This window comes from Protopterus annectens, chromosome 2.part0 (assembly GCF_019279795.1).
Source record: "Protopterus annectens isolate FY-2018-M chromosome 2.part0, PAN1.0, whole genome shotgun sequence".
NCBI classification, from domain to species: domain Eukaryota; kingdom Metazoa; phylum Chordata; order Ceratodontiformes; family Protopteridae; genus Protopterus; species Protopterus annectens.
The window spans coordinates 1,346,949,288-1,346,968,987 of NC_056728.1; the positions used below are offsets into that span (position 1 = coordinate 1,346,949,288).

General features: G+C 40.1%; 1 protein-coding gene across 1 annotated transcript in view; it reads left to right on the forward strand.

Annotated features, from left to right (window-relative positions):
• The window catches only part of BBS7 (Bardet-Biedl syndrome 7), a 1,778,061-nt gene that overhangs the window by 193,643 nt on the left and 1,564,718 nt on the right, over positions 1–19,700 (forward strand). The window contains exon 3 of the mRNA XM_044061529.1: positions 17,316–17,378. Within this exon, the coding sequence (XP_043917464.1) occupies positions 17,316–17,378 (63 nt within the window). The remainder of the gene's footprint in view (positions 1–17,315; positions 17,379–19,700) is intronic.

Genomic DNA, 19,700 nt, shown 5'->3' on the forward strand with positions numbered 1-19,700 from the left:
TACAAATTCACCAAATCTGTTACGATCTCCCTGTCCACTCCAAATCTATAAAGCAATTTATTCTCTGCCTCCATTTCCTCCTTCAAGGCTGCTGAGTGCTATTGCACTTGGTTGTAGTGTGTCAGAGACAAGCATCTCAAAGTAGGATACAGTAAGGCTAGCGGCAAACTCAAACATCTTCACAGATTGCAAAGTGACCAGAAAAGGCATAAATTCACTTTTTATAAGGATAGTACCATGCTCATTCCAAAAAGCTACTCTGAATCATAAAGGAACGAAGCAAGCCTGATTTACAGTTATTGCATTTTTGGCACACATTTTTCATTTGACTATCATTATCTACTCATTTGCCTACAAACTTCTTTATAAGTTTTTAACTGTTGCATATAAATGCAGCAAACATCTCTGAATCATGAGTGCAACCAACTCACATGCCAGCAGGGCTCCTCCTGCATAATGACTATGTATGCCACATTGTGTCAAGGACAAGATCAAATTACTTAGGATGACATAAAACAAAACAGATTGCTTTCAATACCAACCTATTGTAATACACCAGTTTAATATCTTTCTGTTGTGAGTATAATTTTTCAGGTGGCAGCCCATTTTAACTCATTAAGGGAACTTCATTTTAATAGGACAAGGGAACAAGCAAAAATGGAAGAAAACAATATAGATGCAAAATCTAATGTTCTCAATTTTCATTTTATCCTTGACTTATGGGTTTGATTCCGATATTGGAACCGACTCGGCTGTTACTACAGCACATACCAGCCAAAAACTCTCAAGCTGCACCTCTACCCCCAATCCCTCTCTCCTAATTACCTCAGATCTCGTTTGCCGCTTTTCCAGACAGTCACGTTTTGTCAAAGCTCTCAAGTTTCTAATTTTGTGTAGGTAATATTTTCTGATTTCTTTGAATTTTTCTCTAACTTTTCTCTCCAATGTTCTTCTACCCTTTAGCTGCTGTTCACCTTTGCTTTCATACACTCGAGTGCATTTCTTTGCTATCATTGTTGATAACCTTTTTCCATATACTTTGGTGTACTTCTTAAGCTATCATTGTTGTCCGTTTTCCTTTCTTTTCCTCTTCTTAAGAAAAAAAAATGTGTCTCGATCCTCCTCAGTTTGCTGGGTTTCCTTCCTCTCCTTTTGTGAGTGTGTGTGTGTGTGTGTGTGTGTGTGTGTGTGTCTGCCTTCCAGCCCGTGTTTTTTCTCATATGACTGAGAAAGCTAAGGCCCCTTTTGGCTTTAAAAAATGCCAAAAGTGCAGCCAGAAGATTCCTTCATTTGATTTACACTTACTTTGTGTATATTGCTTGGGTCCTGTGCATTTGCAGGAGGACTGCAGTATCTGCCACGGGTTCAGTCACAGAGCCATTGTTGAGACATGAAATGAACTTATTTTGAAGGGTTTGATTCCCTCTGCAACAGATAAGAGTAAGACGGGTTCTCTCTTGGGGGCAGTTTCTTCAAAGCAGGGAGTGACCTCGGTTCCGAGATAATCTATGTCTGTTCTGGGCTCCCTCCCCTCTTTGGGGGTTTCAGCCTTTGAGGCTATGGATAGGGCCCTGTCTCTTGCAGTGACTCAGTTCACCCCCTTCCTCCCCAGAACAGATACCCTCCTCTGACTGTTATTTGACCCGTCTCTCCATTGGGACATCAAGTGCCAAAGTCTCAGGTTTCTCAAACACAGGTTTTGTCATCTTCTGATACCTCCCCAGATTATCCCCCTGAGAAGGTCCCTCAGAAAAAGAAGTGCAAGAGTAAGCACTTAGATTTCCCATAGGAATTGGTCACTAAAGATACTGATTTTGATGAGGGGGAAGGGTCGCCAAAGTCACTGCCGAAAGATGTCTCCTTTGGAGACATCCTAAACATTTTAAAGCAAAGAGGTGACTGGAAGTCCCAAAACCCTTCCTCGGAGGAATCATTTTACCTGTAGGCTTTTGTTGCTCACCTGTCTACCTCTTGGATGACTCCACCTGCTGACGAACACATCCAGTTGATTTCTCAGTGGGCGTGGAAGGCTCCAGACACAATTGAACCCATCCCTAAGAGACTGGACAGAACTTTATCTGCATCTGAGAATAAACAGTTCTGGGCCAAAAGTTTAGCAGTGGATGCCATGGTCATAGCAGCCACCATGAAAAAGAAACTTGCTGAAGAGAGTTCATCTGTTCATCCACCCAACGGTGAGTCTCGGGCGATGGATAGATTTTGAAGCGAGTTTATACTTCATTGACCTTCGCCCTAAGGTCTTTGAATTTCCTGGCACATTTCACAAGACTTCAGAGGGATCTGATTAAGGAGCTGTCAGATACCCTGGCAGGAGCTGTTACTGATGGACTTCAAGAGAAAGTTGCCTCCCAATTAACCACCCTGGAGTCTGTGTCTAGTTTGCCCATGAGGGTCATTGCGCATACAGCCAAGGGAACCTCCAGAGCAGCGGGTTCAGGCATAGCCATAAGGAGACATGCCTAGATGCACCTTTGTGACTTTGCAGAGCTATTTAAGTCTTCATTTGTCAAAGCACCCTTTGACGGATTATCTTTGTTTGGCCCAAAAGTAAGAGGAACTTTATCCAGGTCTGAGAAGGATATTAAGACCCTTTCTGCTGTGGATGTACATTCTTCCACCCCCCCCCCCCCAAAAGATCCTTTTGTAGAATCAGAGGAGTGGTGGAAAGATGTGATTCAAAAAAATCCCTAGTGCCTTTCCAAGACACATGTGGAGGCAGTTCCCCCAGGGGCAGAGGAGGGAACCACAATGGAAGATGCCACCACACGGCAGAGGTGGTCTGCCGTACCAGGGCTTCAGGGATTCCTTTCTGAGTAAGCCCTTTCAGTGTTCCTGAAAGGAGACCAGATTGTCTTCCTCTGGAGGCAGTCAAGGGATGCTTATCCTTGCACCAAAATGCCTGGCTAAACATAACAGATTCTTGGTGCAACGGATCGTACCCAGAGATTATACCATAACCTTTTCCCATCTTCCCATCAAATGCAAATAAATCTCCGATTTTCCACCCAGTCAGAGGGATCCAGAATTTCTAGAAATTCAAAAACTGCTAAACAAAAGAGTCATCCAAGAAGTCCCACAGACCTGGGAACTTACTCAAGATTCTTTTTAGTGCCGAAAAAAGACAGGGGACTGGAGACCAATTTTGGATCTCAGTGTGTTGAACAGATCAGTTCAACAAACAAAATTTTAGATGGTGACGGTACAGTCCATTCGTCCATTTTTGAGGAAACATGACTGAATGTGCTAGATAGATCTTCAGGATGCGTAGTACTATATAAAGATGGACAAGCACTCCAGGAAGTTCCTCCACTTCCGGCTGGGAGCCAGTCATTACCAATTCAGAGAGCTACCCTTTAGTCTCACCACAGCCTCCAGGTTATTCACCAAATGCATGGCAGTCATAGCAGCTCACTTGAGACTGCAAGGATTCTGGGTGTTTCCGTACTTCTCTGACTGGCTCATTACTGCTTTGACCAGGCATCACTTGATAGAATCAAGGGATTATACTCTCAACAACTGTGCCTACCAGGGAATTACTGTAAATCATGAGAAATCCCAGTTGACTCCCACTCAGAGTTTAGAGTCTATAGGGGCAGTTCTAAATACCAACACAACCATGACATCCCTTCCTTCAGAGAGACTTCAAAGAATTATAACTCGGGTTCAGAAGATAATCCACAGAAAGAAGGTTCCTGCTTGACTAATTTTGCAAGCTCTAGGTTCGATGGCAGCATCAATAACTCTAGTTCCTCTTGCCAGGTTTCACATGAGAATACTACAATGGCTGCAAGCATCTGAATGGCCTGTGCTACACCAACCCATGTCAGACCAGATTCTGATCACCAATTATCCAATTATCCAGAAGAAATTCTCCTCGGCTGCCCCTTTGTCCTTCCAGAGCCCAGAGCCATAGTGACCCAGAGCCATAGTGACCACAGACACCTCCCAGATGGGGTGGGAGATATTTTCTGGGCAAGACTGTCCAAGGCACTTGGTCCCCTATGGAGGCCAACTTGCATATCAGTGTCCTGGTGCTAAGAGAGGTGCTTCTAGTGTCACAGGCCTTTCAAACAGCTCTTCCTTGGGGAACAATTGCAATTCAGACAGACAATATGTCAGTAGTTTGGTACATTAACAAGCAGGGAGGAACCAGGTCTTACCCCCCCCCCTTTGATGAGAATCACTCAGAATGTGCCAGTGGATGATCTCTTCCAACCGCTTTCTTATAGCAATGCATATTCCTAGGAGTTCCAGTGTGAATGCAGACAAACTGAGCAGATGTATCCTTCAGCCTCACGAGTGGTATGTCAATCTAGAAGTGGCGGAAAGGATTTTCTGTCAGTGGGGCCAACCTTGCTGTGACCTGTTCACCTGTCCTCTAAACAAGTGAGTACAGCAATTACTTCACCCTGATTGCCCCTCCAGGGATATCACCAAGAGATGCTCTTCTCCACAGTTGACCCCCCGATCTCCTGTTTGCCTTTCCCCCGATGCCTCTAATTCCAAAATTCCTGCAGAAAGCACTCTGGTTGAAAGTAAAGTAATCCTTATTGCCTCCTTTTGGCCTCGATAGATTTGGTTCCTCTTTCTTTGACTTTATCTGATCCAACAACCTTGTACTCCGGACCATGTGTCCCATCCAAACAGACTAGTTTGCCCAGATATTTTGAACCTCAAGCAGACAGCATGGTTCCTCCAATTCCATTAATTGTCAGGCATCCAAACCTTTCATCTCCAGTACACCAAATCGTCCTAGCTTCTCATAAACATTGCACCCATAAACTATATATTAATAAATGGAAGAGATTTACCATTTGGGCTCATGAAAAAGATATTGACCCCTTCTCTGCTTCTATAGAAAATATTTTAGACGACTTAGCCTATCTTTTTAATATGGGAGCTTCCCCTTTTACCATTAGAATGCAACTAGCAGCAATTTCAAATTTCCACGTTGGTCTGGAAAAACATTCCTTAGCTTCTCATAGACTTTGTAAGTCCTTTTTAAAAGGGACACTTTTGTTGAAACCTCCTTTTAAAGGCCATATGCCACCTTGTATTCTAAACCTAGTGTTGTAAACCATTGCACATTCTACTTTTGAACCCTAGGCAGAGTGTGATCTGAAGTTTTTGTCATGGAAAACATTGTTTTTGGTGGCTATAACCTCTGCTAGAAGGATTTCAGAAATTCATGCCTTATCATGTAAACCACCTTATCTGATTTGTCATAGACAGAGTTTCTTTACAAACAAACCCCTACCCAAGGTAGTCTCACGATATTAATTTACTGGTATTCTTTCTGAATTTTTCCAACAGAGGTGAGTATTTCTTGCGTTTCCTAGGTGTTCACAGACAACTACGCTTATATCTTCATGGCATGAAAGACATGAGAAAATCTGACCAATTATTTCTCTCCTTTTCCAGTGCAAGGTTTGGTAAGCCAGTCAGCAAGATGACTCTAGCCAGATGGCTAAAGGATTGTATTTACTTTATCTATGATAAGAAGAAAATTGCTTTGCCTAGGCCCGTGAAAGTGCATTCAACAAGATCTGTAGCCACTTCAGCAGTTTTCCACTCAAGAGCTTCAATGGATGATATATATGCAGCAGCGACTTGGGCTTCTCCCCATACCTTTATTACTGATTAAAAATTGGACTTGGTCTCTAGGGGAAGAGCATCCTTTGGTTCAGTGGTGCTCAGGAATATCCTTCCGTGAGTCCTCCCAAGATCTAAGGTAGCTGGAGATTCTGTCCCATACATCAAGGATAAAATTAAAATTGACATCAGATAAAGTACTCACCATAACATTCCACCTGTGTTGTCCGTATTCAGTTATCCTTGACTCCCCTCCCTCCATTCCCTGGCCTTCTAAGAACTTTTTGGTGGAACGGATAATGTACCTTCAAGTTATTGTGACCTTTAAAGCATTTCAGATGTGGCTTCCCTTGACGCTTCGTTATCTGTTATCTATATATTTTTTGCAAACTCGATCTGAGGTAATTGGGAGAGTGGGATTATGGGTAGAGGTGAAGCTCGAGAGTTTTTGGCTGGCACTAGCTGCAGTAACAGCTGAGTCTGTCCTAATATTGGAACCAAATTCATATGTCAAGGATAAATGAAAATGGACTACACAGATGGAACATTATGGTGAGTACATACTTCTTTTTTAGTTACATCATCCTAGCTTTCAAATTAGATGTGCCTGTTTTCAGATTTCATTTTATTTAAATTGTGAATTATTTGAGATTGATATAAATAATTGTCACCTAAATCTCGATAAAGGGCATTTCGACCAGTAGTGTAGGTGTGTAGCATTTTCTTTATTTCTTTATTTAGTAAAATCTGGAAGTATTACAGAAAGTAGTAAAAAGAATTCAGTTTTTGCAACAGAAGTAATGCCCTGTTTAAAGTGCAGTTTCTATGCCTTATGGCAAGGTTGAATACTGCAGTCCCTTAAACTGATGCACTGTGACAGTAAGGGAGAGATGGAAGTGATTTCAAGTGTGTCCATCATTTCTGTGTCTCTAAATCTCAAAAGTAAATATTTGAAAGCAGTAATACTCATAAATGTTTTATAACTGTAGTTTGTAGGAAACTGTGCAGTAGCTTAAATGGCCAGCACAGCCTCATAGTATTTGTGAAATACCATAACACATCAGTGTGCATCAGGCCCTTCTTCGAGTTCTGCTTTGTTCAGCATTATCATGGAGCATGCCTGACTGGGATGAGTGCTATAGCCCTGATTGCGCAGTGTGCTGACACTAGCTCTTTTTGTAGTACAAACAACAGTGACTTTGCTTTTTGTTTTAGTAGTCAGAGACTGAGATCAGAAGTATGCCCATTTTATTTAGATTTTGCTAAGAGGATGGGTGTGCTAGGTATAATATATACCCATTTATTGTTTTAATATGCTTGTTAAAAAAAAGATTGAGAAGCAAAATCTAACTACTAGAACTATTTCTAATCTACCCACCTTTAAATGCTCCCGAAAAGGATACTTTACAAAATCTTGGACCTGCTCCTGTGCCAGTCCTGGCTGAACTTACTCAATGTACTTCTCTCACCCCCTTGAACCTAAATCACACTTCACAACCGTCTCCATTCTCCTGCTCCACTCCTTTGTTTTGCTTTTTCCACTAACTTTCCTTAGCCACTTCATCTCTGCAGACCTTTCCTCTGCCTCTTTCTATTTTCTCCCTCCTCATCTAAGCTACATTCTTCTTATAATCTCTCTTCATCATTCTTCCTTCTTTAACCATAATATGAACACCATCTCTTATGCTAAGGCATCTGTCAATTTTCCCCTCACTGTCTCTAATCATTTTTATCTCCTATATCTCTGTAAAATATCTTATTATAATTGTCACAGATCTCATTTATCACATACTACTCTATGTAACAAATAATACAGCTATTTTTTTCCTCATATTTTCTCCAACTCGTGTTGTTTTACATTGCACTTTTCTATGAAACATATGTTCAGTGTTGTATTCTCATTACACGTTTTCACCCATGATTTGTAGTGTAATATGATACTTTGTGATTTAAAATATCTGTACTTGATTTTTGAAAGATTGTGATTGTGGAACTTTTCTCCCCAGACTTCTGCTGAAAGTCGGCACTTTCGGGCCCAGTCAGACTTTCCCAGTAAACAAATGTCAGAGAAATAAAATAAATAGACATCAAATAATTTAGTATTGATTCTTTGATAAACGCCGTTGTAAGCTTTTATTTGATACCATGAAGTGCTATGTGTACATCTGGGGCAGGTTATTAACATAAATATGAATATGGCACATATTCATAATTTGACATAAAAACACACACTTTATATTCTTCACTCCATTTGTATTCCTTACTCCATTTGGGCCACCAGCCATTCCTGACTTATGCATGCTAAATTGTCCTGTGACATGCTGTTCTACAATGCTGCTTTGTGGATGGTGTCTGACATATTAGTATAACTGTGATATTTATGTATTTTTTTCTGTATTTTATTGTTAAAAAAAGTATAAATACCTTAAAAATGGTGGTAGTTACACACCATTATTGTTAAAGATGTATAAATACCTGAAAATGGTGGTAGATACACACCAGTTCTATTTCAGAATGTTTTTCATTATTATGGAATCTTTCAACTGATACAATGAAGCACTATCAGCTCTGTTGATCAAGTTATTGACATAAATGTTAAATTGGTTTATATTCATAATTAGGCATAAAAATAAAATATTCCTGACCAATGTGTTGACTTGGCATGTGAAATTGTATTCTGAAGTACTACTGAGTGGTCATTTCATAGGTTCATAGGAGATTAATAGGCTAACGGCTTAAGGCTGTTACAAGCCTAGCAAATATAACCTGATTTTACCCAATATATGGCACCTAGGGGCAGGAGGATGGCATGGATTTGTGCTTGTGCATTGAGTATCTTACAGATTGCCCCTGTCCATAAGGGACATAGGCACTACCCCAGGTGAGAATTTCTGATTCCTCTTTCATTGATCAGCATTTGAAGAGGGCTAGGAAAGAGCTATGCTTAATGTGAATAGGAAACCTATTCTAAAAAAGGGGCAGTCTCTGAGACACATATCTGTCTCTCAAGCATGGTTTGTTTCAGTCACTACGTTTACTTCCCTAGATCGGGCGACCCTTGTGCTGTTTGACTTGCAGACATGTAGCAGCTCTATCAGGGCTGAATTTGCGAGTGCCTTATAGGTCAAGCATAGGTCACTCTTTAATAGTCGGTAGGGCACAGAGTAAAGGGATAGGACTTTTAGTCTATCTGCATAGTTCACAGTGTTTACACCTTGTATCTTCTTTGTGAGGAACCTCTGAGGTCATTCCAGCTGCTGCAACTGCTTAGTTAAGTACATTATCTATCTGTGTACCTAGATCTCTCACACCTGAGTCTACTCTAAGGGGGGTGTGCTATTGATGATGTAACTTGCGGGGGTATTTGACTTCCCAAAGGGTAAGATAGTGCATTGTTTTGCAAATAAATAATAACTAATAATGTAAAATAAATGAATAATAGTTTTAGGCCATGGTTCTGGCGCCAATCATTTGTCTGATCTAGACCCTCCTGAAGGATATCTACATCAATGGGGAATTTTGTGATTGCCCCCATCTTGCAGCCTTCAGCAGACTTTGCCATCCAGAGGCCTTCTACATTTGCCTAGACTTCAGAGAAGTATATTCTGAACATGAGTGGTCCCCATACTGAGCGCTGTGGCACAGTACTAATAACTGCCCTCTTGCTGGATCTAGATTCACCCATTTTAACCACCTGTCCTGTCCATGAGCCAATTGGCTAACCATCTGGTGACATAGGGATTTATGCCAAGTGTTATGAGTTTATTTATAATACCTAATTGGGGAATTGTGTCCAATGTCTTGGCCAGGTTGAGGTAGGTGATATGTACTGTTTTACCCTCATCCATGGCCTTAGTGACTTTCTCAAAGAAATCCACCAGATTCAGTAGGCATGAACTGCCCTTGACAAAGCTGAATTTAGGCTGGGACAAGTGTTTGGAGGTCTCCTGTGTCATTATTTATCAGGTCCATGATTATTATTTTCATGACCTTGCATATAAGACTAGTCAGACTTATGGATCTGTAATTTCCAAGTCAGTAGATGGTCCCCCTTTATACAGAAGGATGACTGTTGCTGTCCTTCACCCTATTGGAACAAAGCCAGTCTGGAGGCTGTGGTTAAACAGAGATCCTAATGTGCCTTTTAAGAGGCAACCTGGTATATTGTCAGGCCCCACTGAAGCTGTGTTTTTAGCTTTAGAGAGCACAGTATGATAATTGGCAGTGGAGTGGTGAAGGGTATTTTTTTTGGAAGAACTGGGAGGTGATGGGGAGGTGAAATTTGTGCTGAATTTGTCAGACAGCAGATTTGCTATATCTTCTGGCTCAGTATAGGTAATGCCATGTACAACTAATTCCACACATTGTTGGATGCATCCCTTAAGATTACAGACATAACTGAAAAATGCCTTATGGTTACCTTTAGCTTTGGAGGCTATTTGTACCTCAGTCTGCTTTCAGAGACTTGACCAGTACCCTGATTCGCTTGTTTAGAATAATGAGGGACTTATTTCTCTGTTGTGCACATTCCCCCTTACTTCTTGACAGGATTTTCTTTCTTTTGTTGTACACCCTGTTAATACTAGGGGTCCAAAAGGGTGGCTTGTTTTTGTGGTTTAACCTGGGTTTATTGTGGTCTGGTACTGCCATTTGTACACAATTGTTTATATGTCATGCAGGGCTTTTGTGTATGCCTCTGAGTTAGTTTCTGTGTTTTCTGGATTTGGGGGAGCTTGGAAACTAGCTATGCCATTCCATAATAGGGAGTAATTTACCTTAGAGCAATTCTTAAAAGATTTTGGGGTTAGGTGGGGGGATAGTTTTACCTTTATTTCAATGGAGACCACTTTGTGATCTGATCTTGCCAGCGATAACATAACACTAGAGGGGTGCAGCACTCTCCCATATTTGTGAGTACCAGATCTAGGATATTTGTTTCCCTAGTGGGAGTGCAAACTAGCTGCACCAGGGCATTTGAATTTACAAAGTCAAGAAGTCTTTGGTCCTGTATGTTATTGATTGTGTATGCCTCCCAATTAATGGATATGTAGTTAAAATCACCCATGAGTGTGGTATTGGGCTGGATGGTGAGTGATTCTAGTAACTTCAAGTAGGATATATTTATTTATTTATTTATTTAACATTTGTTGACCGGGATAGTCCAACTAGGTTCAACAGAGCCTGTTTTCAGCGGAGGCCTGGGGAGAAATTTGCTGGTTCATAGTTGGGGACCTATAGCTAGCAAGAATATGGTAATGGATTTTTCCCATGGTTAGTCGGACATGAAGTAGCTTAAGTATATCAGAATGTTTGACCAGCCTTGAGGTGTGCTTATCCTATATGTAGACAGATACAACTCCACCTTTAGCTCTTTTATTTTCAGTGGGTGTTAGGAGTGTATGAAAGGCAAAGCCATGCACTGCCAGAGTGCTTTCCATGGATTTGAACCAAGTTTCAGTAACTGCACAGACATCAGTATTCTTCAGGTTGAGGAGAGCTTCCAGGGAGTGCAGTTTCTTGTTGAAGCTCCTAGCATTGAACACTAACATGTTTAGCTTGTCCTGAGTAGCTGTTGTTATGCTGGAAGTTTTTTTCTGTTTGGCAATGCCTAAAAAAGGCACTATAGGGGTGGATAATTTTGGCCAGTATCCAAAAGCCTAGAGGTGACAGGTGAAGACCATCCCTGGCAAAGCAGTGTGGCCAAGTCTTCCCAAGCTGACAAGTATTAGACCCTTTTTGGAGTGACACCTATAGCTAAGCCAGTTGTTAAAGTCTATTGTTTTCTGCCAGTATTGTGGCATCGTCCTTGGAGATGGTAGAATACTGCTCAATGCTAGGCTCATACCTGCCTGTGACATATTCTGAGAGCTCAATCATGTCTGTCTTCATGTAGTCCAAAGAAGTACATCTCTGGTAATTCGTGCCCACATGGACTATGACTGAGTCATAGTGGTACTTAGGGGTAAGTGACCTGAGTGCTTGTGTGATCTGGCAGATCCTGGCCCCTGACAGGCAACTAACTGAAACCTTCCTCTTTTACAGCCTGATAACAGGGACATCAGTGTGTCTCATAATGGAGTCTTCTATGAACAGAATATTAAGTTGTGGAGTGTTTTACCTTATAGGCTTGGTAGTTGACGGACAGTGACATATGGCTTTGTGTTGTGATGGGAATTGGCTTGTTTAAGTACATGCAGAGTTACTGAGGACTGCACCTGAAAGGCCTTTAAGGTTTGGATAAGTTGCATGTGGGCACCTCTGCATCTGTTGGCCTGTGTGTGTGGTCCTTTATGGGAGCGGTGAGTGATGTGTGCGAGTCACTGACAACCTCTTTGCTGTTTTGTTTTTTTTTTATCTGTATGCGAGTGTCTAGCCTCCATTGTCATGTAACATCTCTCACATACTGTATTTGTCTGTTCAAGAATTAAGTGGTTGTCAGTGTACACAGGTATCCTGTGGCAATGTAACAATTATCTTATGTCCACCAAGCTGGATGCAGAGATGTAAGGAAAATGCCCATCCATGGTCGCAGGTCCTAATGTTTACTTGAAAGGAGTAGGACTGAAAGGTGTTTGTAATCAGATGAGGGAAGGGTGCTGTAACCAGATGAGGGAAGGGTGCTTAACTGGTATAATCTGCAGATAACCTGACCAGCAATGCTGCCCAGTGCCAAATGAGATGCTCTCTGAGCAGCAATAGTCCTGGGTGCTATAATAAGGTAACTAGCACAGTAAACTTTCACATTATATTGAAAATAAGCAATATTTCCAGGTGTATGTGTCTGTACAGGGTACTGGCACAATGAACAGCTCTGTACAAATGTGCCATATTTATCCCAGCACTGGAAATGCAGAAAACTGACTGAGCCCTCTGGCCAATACATTGACTACACTTCGAGCCCTTTTGTGTGTTTCCCAGCTCAGATAGACCAGGTAAACACCTACTGCCACTAGATGAATAATCCCAGTCCTACTAATGTAAAAGCACAGTAAAGGTGTGTCCAGAGTGAAGTGCTATCACAAACAAACTTAAAGACACGGAATGCTACCACAAACAAACTTAAAGATACAGATACAGCAATGTACTTTAAATAGCTTATAAAAATTGCTTTGTAGAAATGAGCCAAGAGCCCCTCAATTGTACAGAATTTATAAAGGCACTAAAACAAGATAAGCTTATTAATAACTCCTACAACCAATAAAACTACATACAGAAATCTCAAGTGTTTCCCAAACCTAAACAGACCAGGTTACCACCCAGTGCACTAGATAGAAAATCTACTGGCGTCTTGATGTAAAAACACAGAAAAGTGCTTACTAGAGTCTAAAAATACACTATATCCAACAGTTTGCTAGGTAATGAATTCAGACCAAGTAAGTCAATAGAACAGATAACCAGAGGCAAAATGCACTTTTTTTTTCAAAATAAGCACACAGAAAAGCAAATAAATAATTCAAGATATCAGCAGCAATTTAGAAACGGAGAAGTTTATAAAGCTCAATTTACAGTAAGGGTGGACAGCTTAGAATCACTAGGTTAAAAAAGCAGATCAGTGAAGGAGAGGAAGGGGAGAAAATTAACTAGCAGGGAATCACCAGCAGTGCTTGGAGCGTATGCAGGCTTGGAGTCTTATCAGTAAAGGCAGAGATCCAGAAATTCACTGTGTATTTACGTATCACTCAGAAAACCATTTAACCAATGGAAAAAAAGTGAAATATGCTCCCTGGATAATTTAACTGTCTATCTCTCACATAGAACAAAAACACCAGGCCAAGCAGATTTCTTAAAACAGAAAACAAAATGGAGCAGGTGAAACAGAAAACAACTCTATCGGTTTAAGTAACTCACAGACAAAAAAATATATAAGTTTACTTTCCTCACCTAGCAGGGAATCAACAGCGGTGCTGTAGTTTATGCAGGTTTGGAGTCTTATCAAAAAAGACAAAGATCCAGAAATTCACTGTGTATTTAAGTATCACTCAAGAAACAATTTAACCAATAAAAAACGTGAAATGTGCAGCCTAGATAATTTAAGTGTCTATCTCTCACATAGAACAAAAACACGAGGTCAAGCAGATTTCTTAAAACAGAAAACAAAATGGAGCAGGTAACACAGAATGCTGCTCTATCAGTTTAAGCAAATCACAGACAAAAAAAAATAAGTTTACTTTCCTTACCAGCAGGGAATCACCAGGGAGAAGCAACATACAGTACACATGGCACATGCTGTTGTATGCATAGTACTGTGACATTAAACTTTATAGTTAGAGAGAAGCAGCATTCAGTATTGTAAAATGATCATGGAAAGCCAACATCCCACCATATCTCTGTTTTTTTTCTTTGACTACACATTTGCAAACATCATTGTGTTATGACTGTGGGAAAATTACAGGCAATGCTTTCAAATGATTTAAAAGCTGTGCACAATAAAATAAGATCTGAGACTAGTGAAGCTACAGATCACAAGGTAGCAACATACAGTGCATACTACAGTGTACGTGACGTGTGTACGTGATGTTTTAACATTTTGCTTTGCACTTTTTGATCAGTGAAGATCAACATATAATATGTAAAAATGCTCATGGAAAGTCAGCATCGTATGGTATGCTATTACACTACTATTCACACAACACATTTCAGCATCAACTGCAAGAGATGTGTCCTTACTAACTTTAATAGAAACTCTGGTTAGCACTGGTACATCATTTGGTAGATTTATTTATTTGCACACCACTCTACTTTGAGCTTTGTTAATATGTGTAATTATTTGCTTTGATATGGCCAACCACATAGAAGCATCTTTGTGACTCAAATAAAATGTTGTGCTTGCACATGCAATGCAAGGCAATACAATTTTTAATTTTCTTTAAGTAATTGCATCGAATAATACAGGCTGCTACCTATGGGAATATTTTTCTTTGTAGTGGTGTGCTCCAAGAAGTCTTGTGTGCAACCTACTTTGGATGAGCATATTTGTAAACTTGTACACACTAATGCTGTATTTTATGATCTACAACCTGACATCCTGGTAAGTGAAGTAAATAAATCATAGAAAGCTTTGCTAATAACAAAGTCAAGGGAAGTGATTAAATTTCCAGTTGAATTGCTTAAAATCCTGCAAAAGTGATGATGATGTTACAGTGCACCTTGGAATTTACCAACAACTTTGAAAGACACATCAGTGGTCATTTAAATTGGAAAAGGTCAACTTGTATTCCATTTCCAAAATGGGCAGTGCTAAACAGTGCTCAAATTGCTGAACATTTGTCCTTGTTTCATATGCTAGTGAGGTATTGCTTAAGATCCTATGAGCTAGACTCCAGCAATATGTATGGACCATGAGCTGCCAGATGTACAAGCTGAGTTTGGAAGGGGCAGAAGCACTAGAGATCAAATTGCCAACATCTGTTGGATAGTGGAGAAAGCAGTGTAGTTCCAGCAAAATATCTGCTTCTGCGTTACTGACTACTTTAGCCTTGGACTGTGTGGACTACAACAAACTGGTAATTTGTAGAGAAATGGGGATACTGGTCACCTTCTTTGCATCATGAGTAATTGGTATGCACAACAAGTAGCAAGTTACAACTGGATATCAGAAACTGACAAGTTCAAGATTGGGAAATTAGTGTGATGAGGATGTATACTGTTACCTTACTTATTTAATTTATATTCTGAATATACCATTAAAATGTAAGGTTAGTTGAATCAGATGCTGGAATCAAAATTACTGAGAGAAATATAACAAACTCAGAAGTGCAGATGATACCATCGTAATGGCTAAAAGTAAGAAAGAATTGAAGAGCCTCTTGATTAAGGTGAAAGTAGAAACTTCAAAAGAAGGCTTGTTGCTAACTATTAAAAACAATAAATGTATGTCATCAAGCTCCATCAGTTCTTTTCAGATAGATAAAGAAGTGGAGGCAGTGACAGATTTTTTGTTTTTCCTGGACTTGGACATCTCTGCTGATGGTGTTTGTAGCCATAAAATAAAAAAGAACACTTACTTTATGCAAGAAAAACTATGCAAAAGCTGGTTAAGATTTTAAGAGCAAAGACATCATATTATCAACTCAACAAGAGTCAACATTTTATAGCTGTGCCCAAATAATGTAATTTGGCCCGAAAATGAATCCACTTTCTACTAACTTATTTTTCCTGAACTCCAGCTTTTCCCAGAAGTGGCACTGGTCTTTTGTTGTTTCTTAAGTGTGTTTTCTTTTCTTTTTTCTTTTTTAAAGATCCATTTTTATTGAATTATCATTTCTGACATTGGCAAACCTAAATTTATATAAAAAAGTAATCAAACCATCACAGATGTTAATTTATACAATATAAAAAATACACCATTACATAAATTGTTCAATTCCTACCTACTCTTAAACCTTATTCTTCTTGAAAACATTTTTCTGCATGTATTGTTCTTTCAGTTTCCATTTTATTCTATGTAATTTACTTCTACCCTTTTCTAAAGATCCAGATCCATATCCAGAATGTCCCCTTAACGATTGTGCAAAAACAAATAGGTTCATAGGTTCATATCTATCTGCCCTAGGACATTTATAATCCTAGCCAGAGTATGTTTGGCTTTCGCCACCCATTTTAAATTAATTTTGCTATGCCCTTTTTCGAGGTTAGTATACTGTGCCTCTGTCTAACAGTGACACAGAAGTGATACCCAGCTTAAATGCTAATGATAGAAAAGTTGCTGTAGTAGCCAGTGATGGGTGGGGGGGGGGGGGGTTGGACTCCAAGTAGAAATGTCATTGGTGGCAATTTGGGCAGATATGGGAGCAGTAAGGCTTTAATTAAAGCAGTGCAAGATTGTATTCTTTGAGTATAGGGGGTATGGATGATGTACTGTCTTTGTGGGTTTCACTTTAGTCAGGATTAAAATCTCCCTTAGATTATTGTGCTATGCATTGTGAACAGGAAGTAATGGAGTGATGAAGACCACTTAAGTGCTGGGTTGCAAAGCATGATGAATGCATTACACAGGTGATGGCATCATTCTTCCGTTATACATATATTGATAAAATTACATCTGGAATACTAGGGGCACTTCTGAGGACCTTATAACCAATTCAAAATCTGGCTGGCAAAAAGTGTGCATTGTAAACTTGGTGACAGGTATATTAGGCAGAGACTTAGAGAAGTGAGTTTGCATACATCAGAAGACAGGTAAGGGAAGAGAAAAGGGAGTGTGATATGGGGCCACCAAACTACCTGAGGACAAGTTAGGTGGAGTGGATGTGAGGAAGAATTTGGTGGAGAAGGAAACAAGAGTGGCAGAAGAGGGCTGTTCTAAGTAAGATTTGCTAAAGTATTAATTCTCAGAGAGGGAAATAGTGTCTTAGAATGCATTATGTGAGGTGGAGGTACATTCTAAGCCATCAGTGAGGTTTTTATTGCTTGGAACAAAGCAAGAAAAAGCTAGGACAAGGGTGTGTAAGGTTCATCTCTCTGTGGCTTTCTGCAGCATTATGAGAGACTTAGTAAATTATATGTTTTTGTTTTCTTCATCTTTTCGTATCCAGGGCGTATCATGGCTTACTGCTAATTATATCTGATGTGATTGTATTAGTGTTTTATCCGATGTCTGTATAGAGATTTATCAGCAAGTAAAAATATTGTAACAGTCAACTGCATTCATATTAATGCATAAACAATCATATATTCTAATGCTGTTTTTATGTTTATTATAGGTGGCAATTGCAGATCAGGATGGAGTGTTGACTTGTTTTGGTATCAAGAAAGGGGAAGCTGTGGTGAGTATTTTTTATATTATCTGGATTTCATTTGATCTTTCCTAGTGCCTATATATAGTAAAAAAAAAAAAAAAAAAAGTAACTTTCACATCTTTATCTCTAAGCATTTAAGTCTATAAAATTTTTACGTAGTGAATGATTTGAAAGGAGCTTAAGTTGCTATAGCTGTTGACATTTTGGGCAGATCTCGAAGCATAGATGCAAGATTTTGCCAGATGGCATGCATCCATGGAAGTGACGCTACAGCTTCACAGTGTGAAGTGCATTGTTTTTTCTTTTCCCCATTTCCCATAGCTTAGACGAAAGTCAAAGAAAACTTTATTGTCATTCAGAACTACACAGTAGTATAGCTGAATGAAATTACAGTGCTTCGTTCTCAATACAGGAAACAGTTGCACATATAGACAGAGAAAAATTAATAAAATATCACAGTAGAAATTTAATAAGTAGCAATTAGTAAGTAAAGCAGGACAGCAGTGACCCCCACCCATCCCACAACAGGAGACAAGGAAGACAAGGAACAATATGAAGGTAATATTATCAAAGTAAAATTGAAACAATACCAGCATTTCTATGATTAGACTGAATTATTGCACAGTTTGTATATTGCACTTTACAGTCCTTCAGTGTGTAGGTGGGCTACCGTAGTACTGCACTTGGTTATTGCACATCCGTAAAATAAGCCCCTTGATAGGCTAGTTATGTAACGGATGTCATGGTTCATTTTTCCCAAGAGTTCAACAGTCTAATGGCGAGTGGAAAGAAACTGTTTTTTAGTCTGGTGGTCTTACAGTGCAGGCTTTTGTATCGTCTGCCTGAGGATAGGCGAGTGTACAGACCACTGGCAGGATGCGTTGGATCGCTGGAAGTCTTTTTGGCCCTGTTGATGCACCAGTATTTGTGTAGATCTTCTAGAGGTGTAAGGGAGGTCTCAGTGATTCTTTCTGCTGCCCTTTCAACTCTCTTGAGAGCCTTCCAATCCTGATTGTTACAGCTCCCATACCAGGCTGCAATGCTGTTGGTCGGGACACTTTCAGTGGTGCCCCCTATAAATGGTCTGAAGTATGGAGCTTGGTAATTTTGCCTTCCTAAGTTTCTTCAGAAAGTGCAAACGTTGCTGAGCTTTTTTGACTGTGCTGGATACATGGACTGACCAGGATAAGTTCTCCGTGATATGAACACCCAAGAGCTTTGTACTCTTGACCCATTCCACTGTTATCCCTTTCATCACTAGAGGTTTGTGTGGTACTTGAGATCTTCTGAAATAAACAATCAACTCCTTTGTTTTGCTGACGTTCAGTGCTAGATTGTTGCTGTCACACCAGACCAGTGAATGAAATTACAGTGTTTCGTTCTCAATACAGGATCAATCTCATTCCTGTAGACCTCCTCCTCTCCGTCTTTGATCAGGCCTATAACAGGCCTTTGTTGTGAAAGCAACAAATTATGCCAGAATTATGGCACAAACACTATAATTCCCAGTGTTTGAGATTTACTGTGACCTTTGTAAGTGAGTTTTGGCATACGGATTACAACAAGGGATTTTTTTTTTAATCACTGTTTTTTGAGCTTTTGCTTTGAGCATGTAGCTTGTCTCTGAAAGCCCTGTTACAAGTCCTGTTGCATCTGAAAAGGAATTTTTATGAGTGTTTTTGTCCTTTTTTTTTTTTTAAACGCCTTTATTAAATTAGCAAGAACAATAAAAAACACTCGTACACAGGTCCTTGTGTCCACAGCAAAACTACATCAAGTATCCAAAGACAACAGGAGGATACAAGATAGGTGCCTGATTAAAGCTTTATAACCTGGAGCCTATCGTGTGTCCTCCTGTTGTCTTTGGAACCTTTATTAAATTACCACATAAGGCATAGGCTCACATGCCTTAATAGAAAATAGAATAATCCATTGTAATGCCCGTGCCCTGGCCCAGCAAATCAAGAAGCCTCAATCCTCACCACTAACACCAGTGAGGTGCATCTCATATAGGAGGAAAGGATAACAAATACACAAAGTAAAGTGCAATTTCCCTTAAGAGCACACAGCCCCAGTCAGTCTGGGGCTGATCGCTGGTCGCTCCCTTGCTCTCCAGGTCCCCAGTAAGACTTCCCACTGGCACAGCTATAGGGTCCAGATCTCAGCCTAGTGGGTAAGCTAAAACCTCCAGCACCCTCTCTGTCCAACCAGTGCTTCGTGTCCCTGCCCAAGTAGCTCACACACACACACACACACACACACACACACACACACACACACACACACACACACACACACACACACACACACACACACTTTGAGAAGAGTTTATACAACTACACAGACACT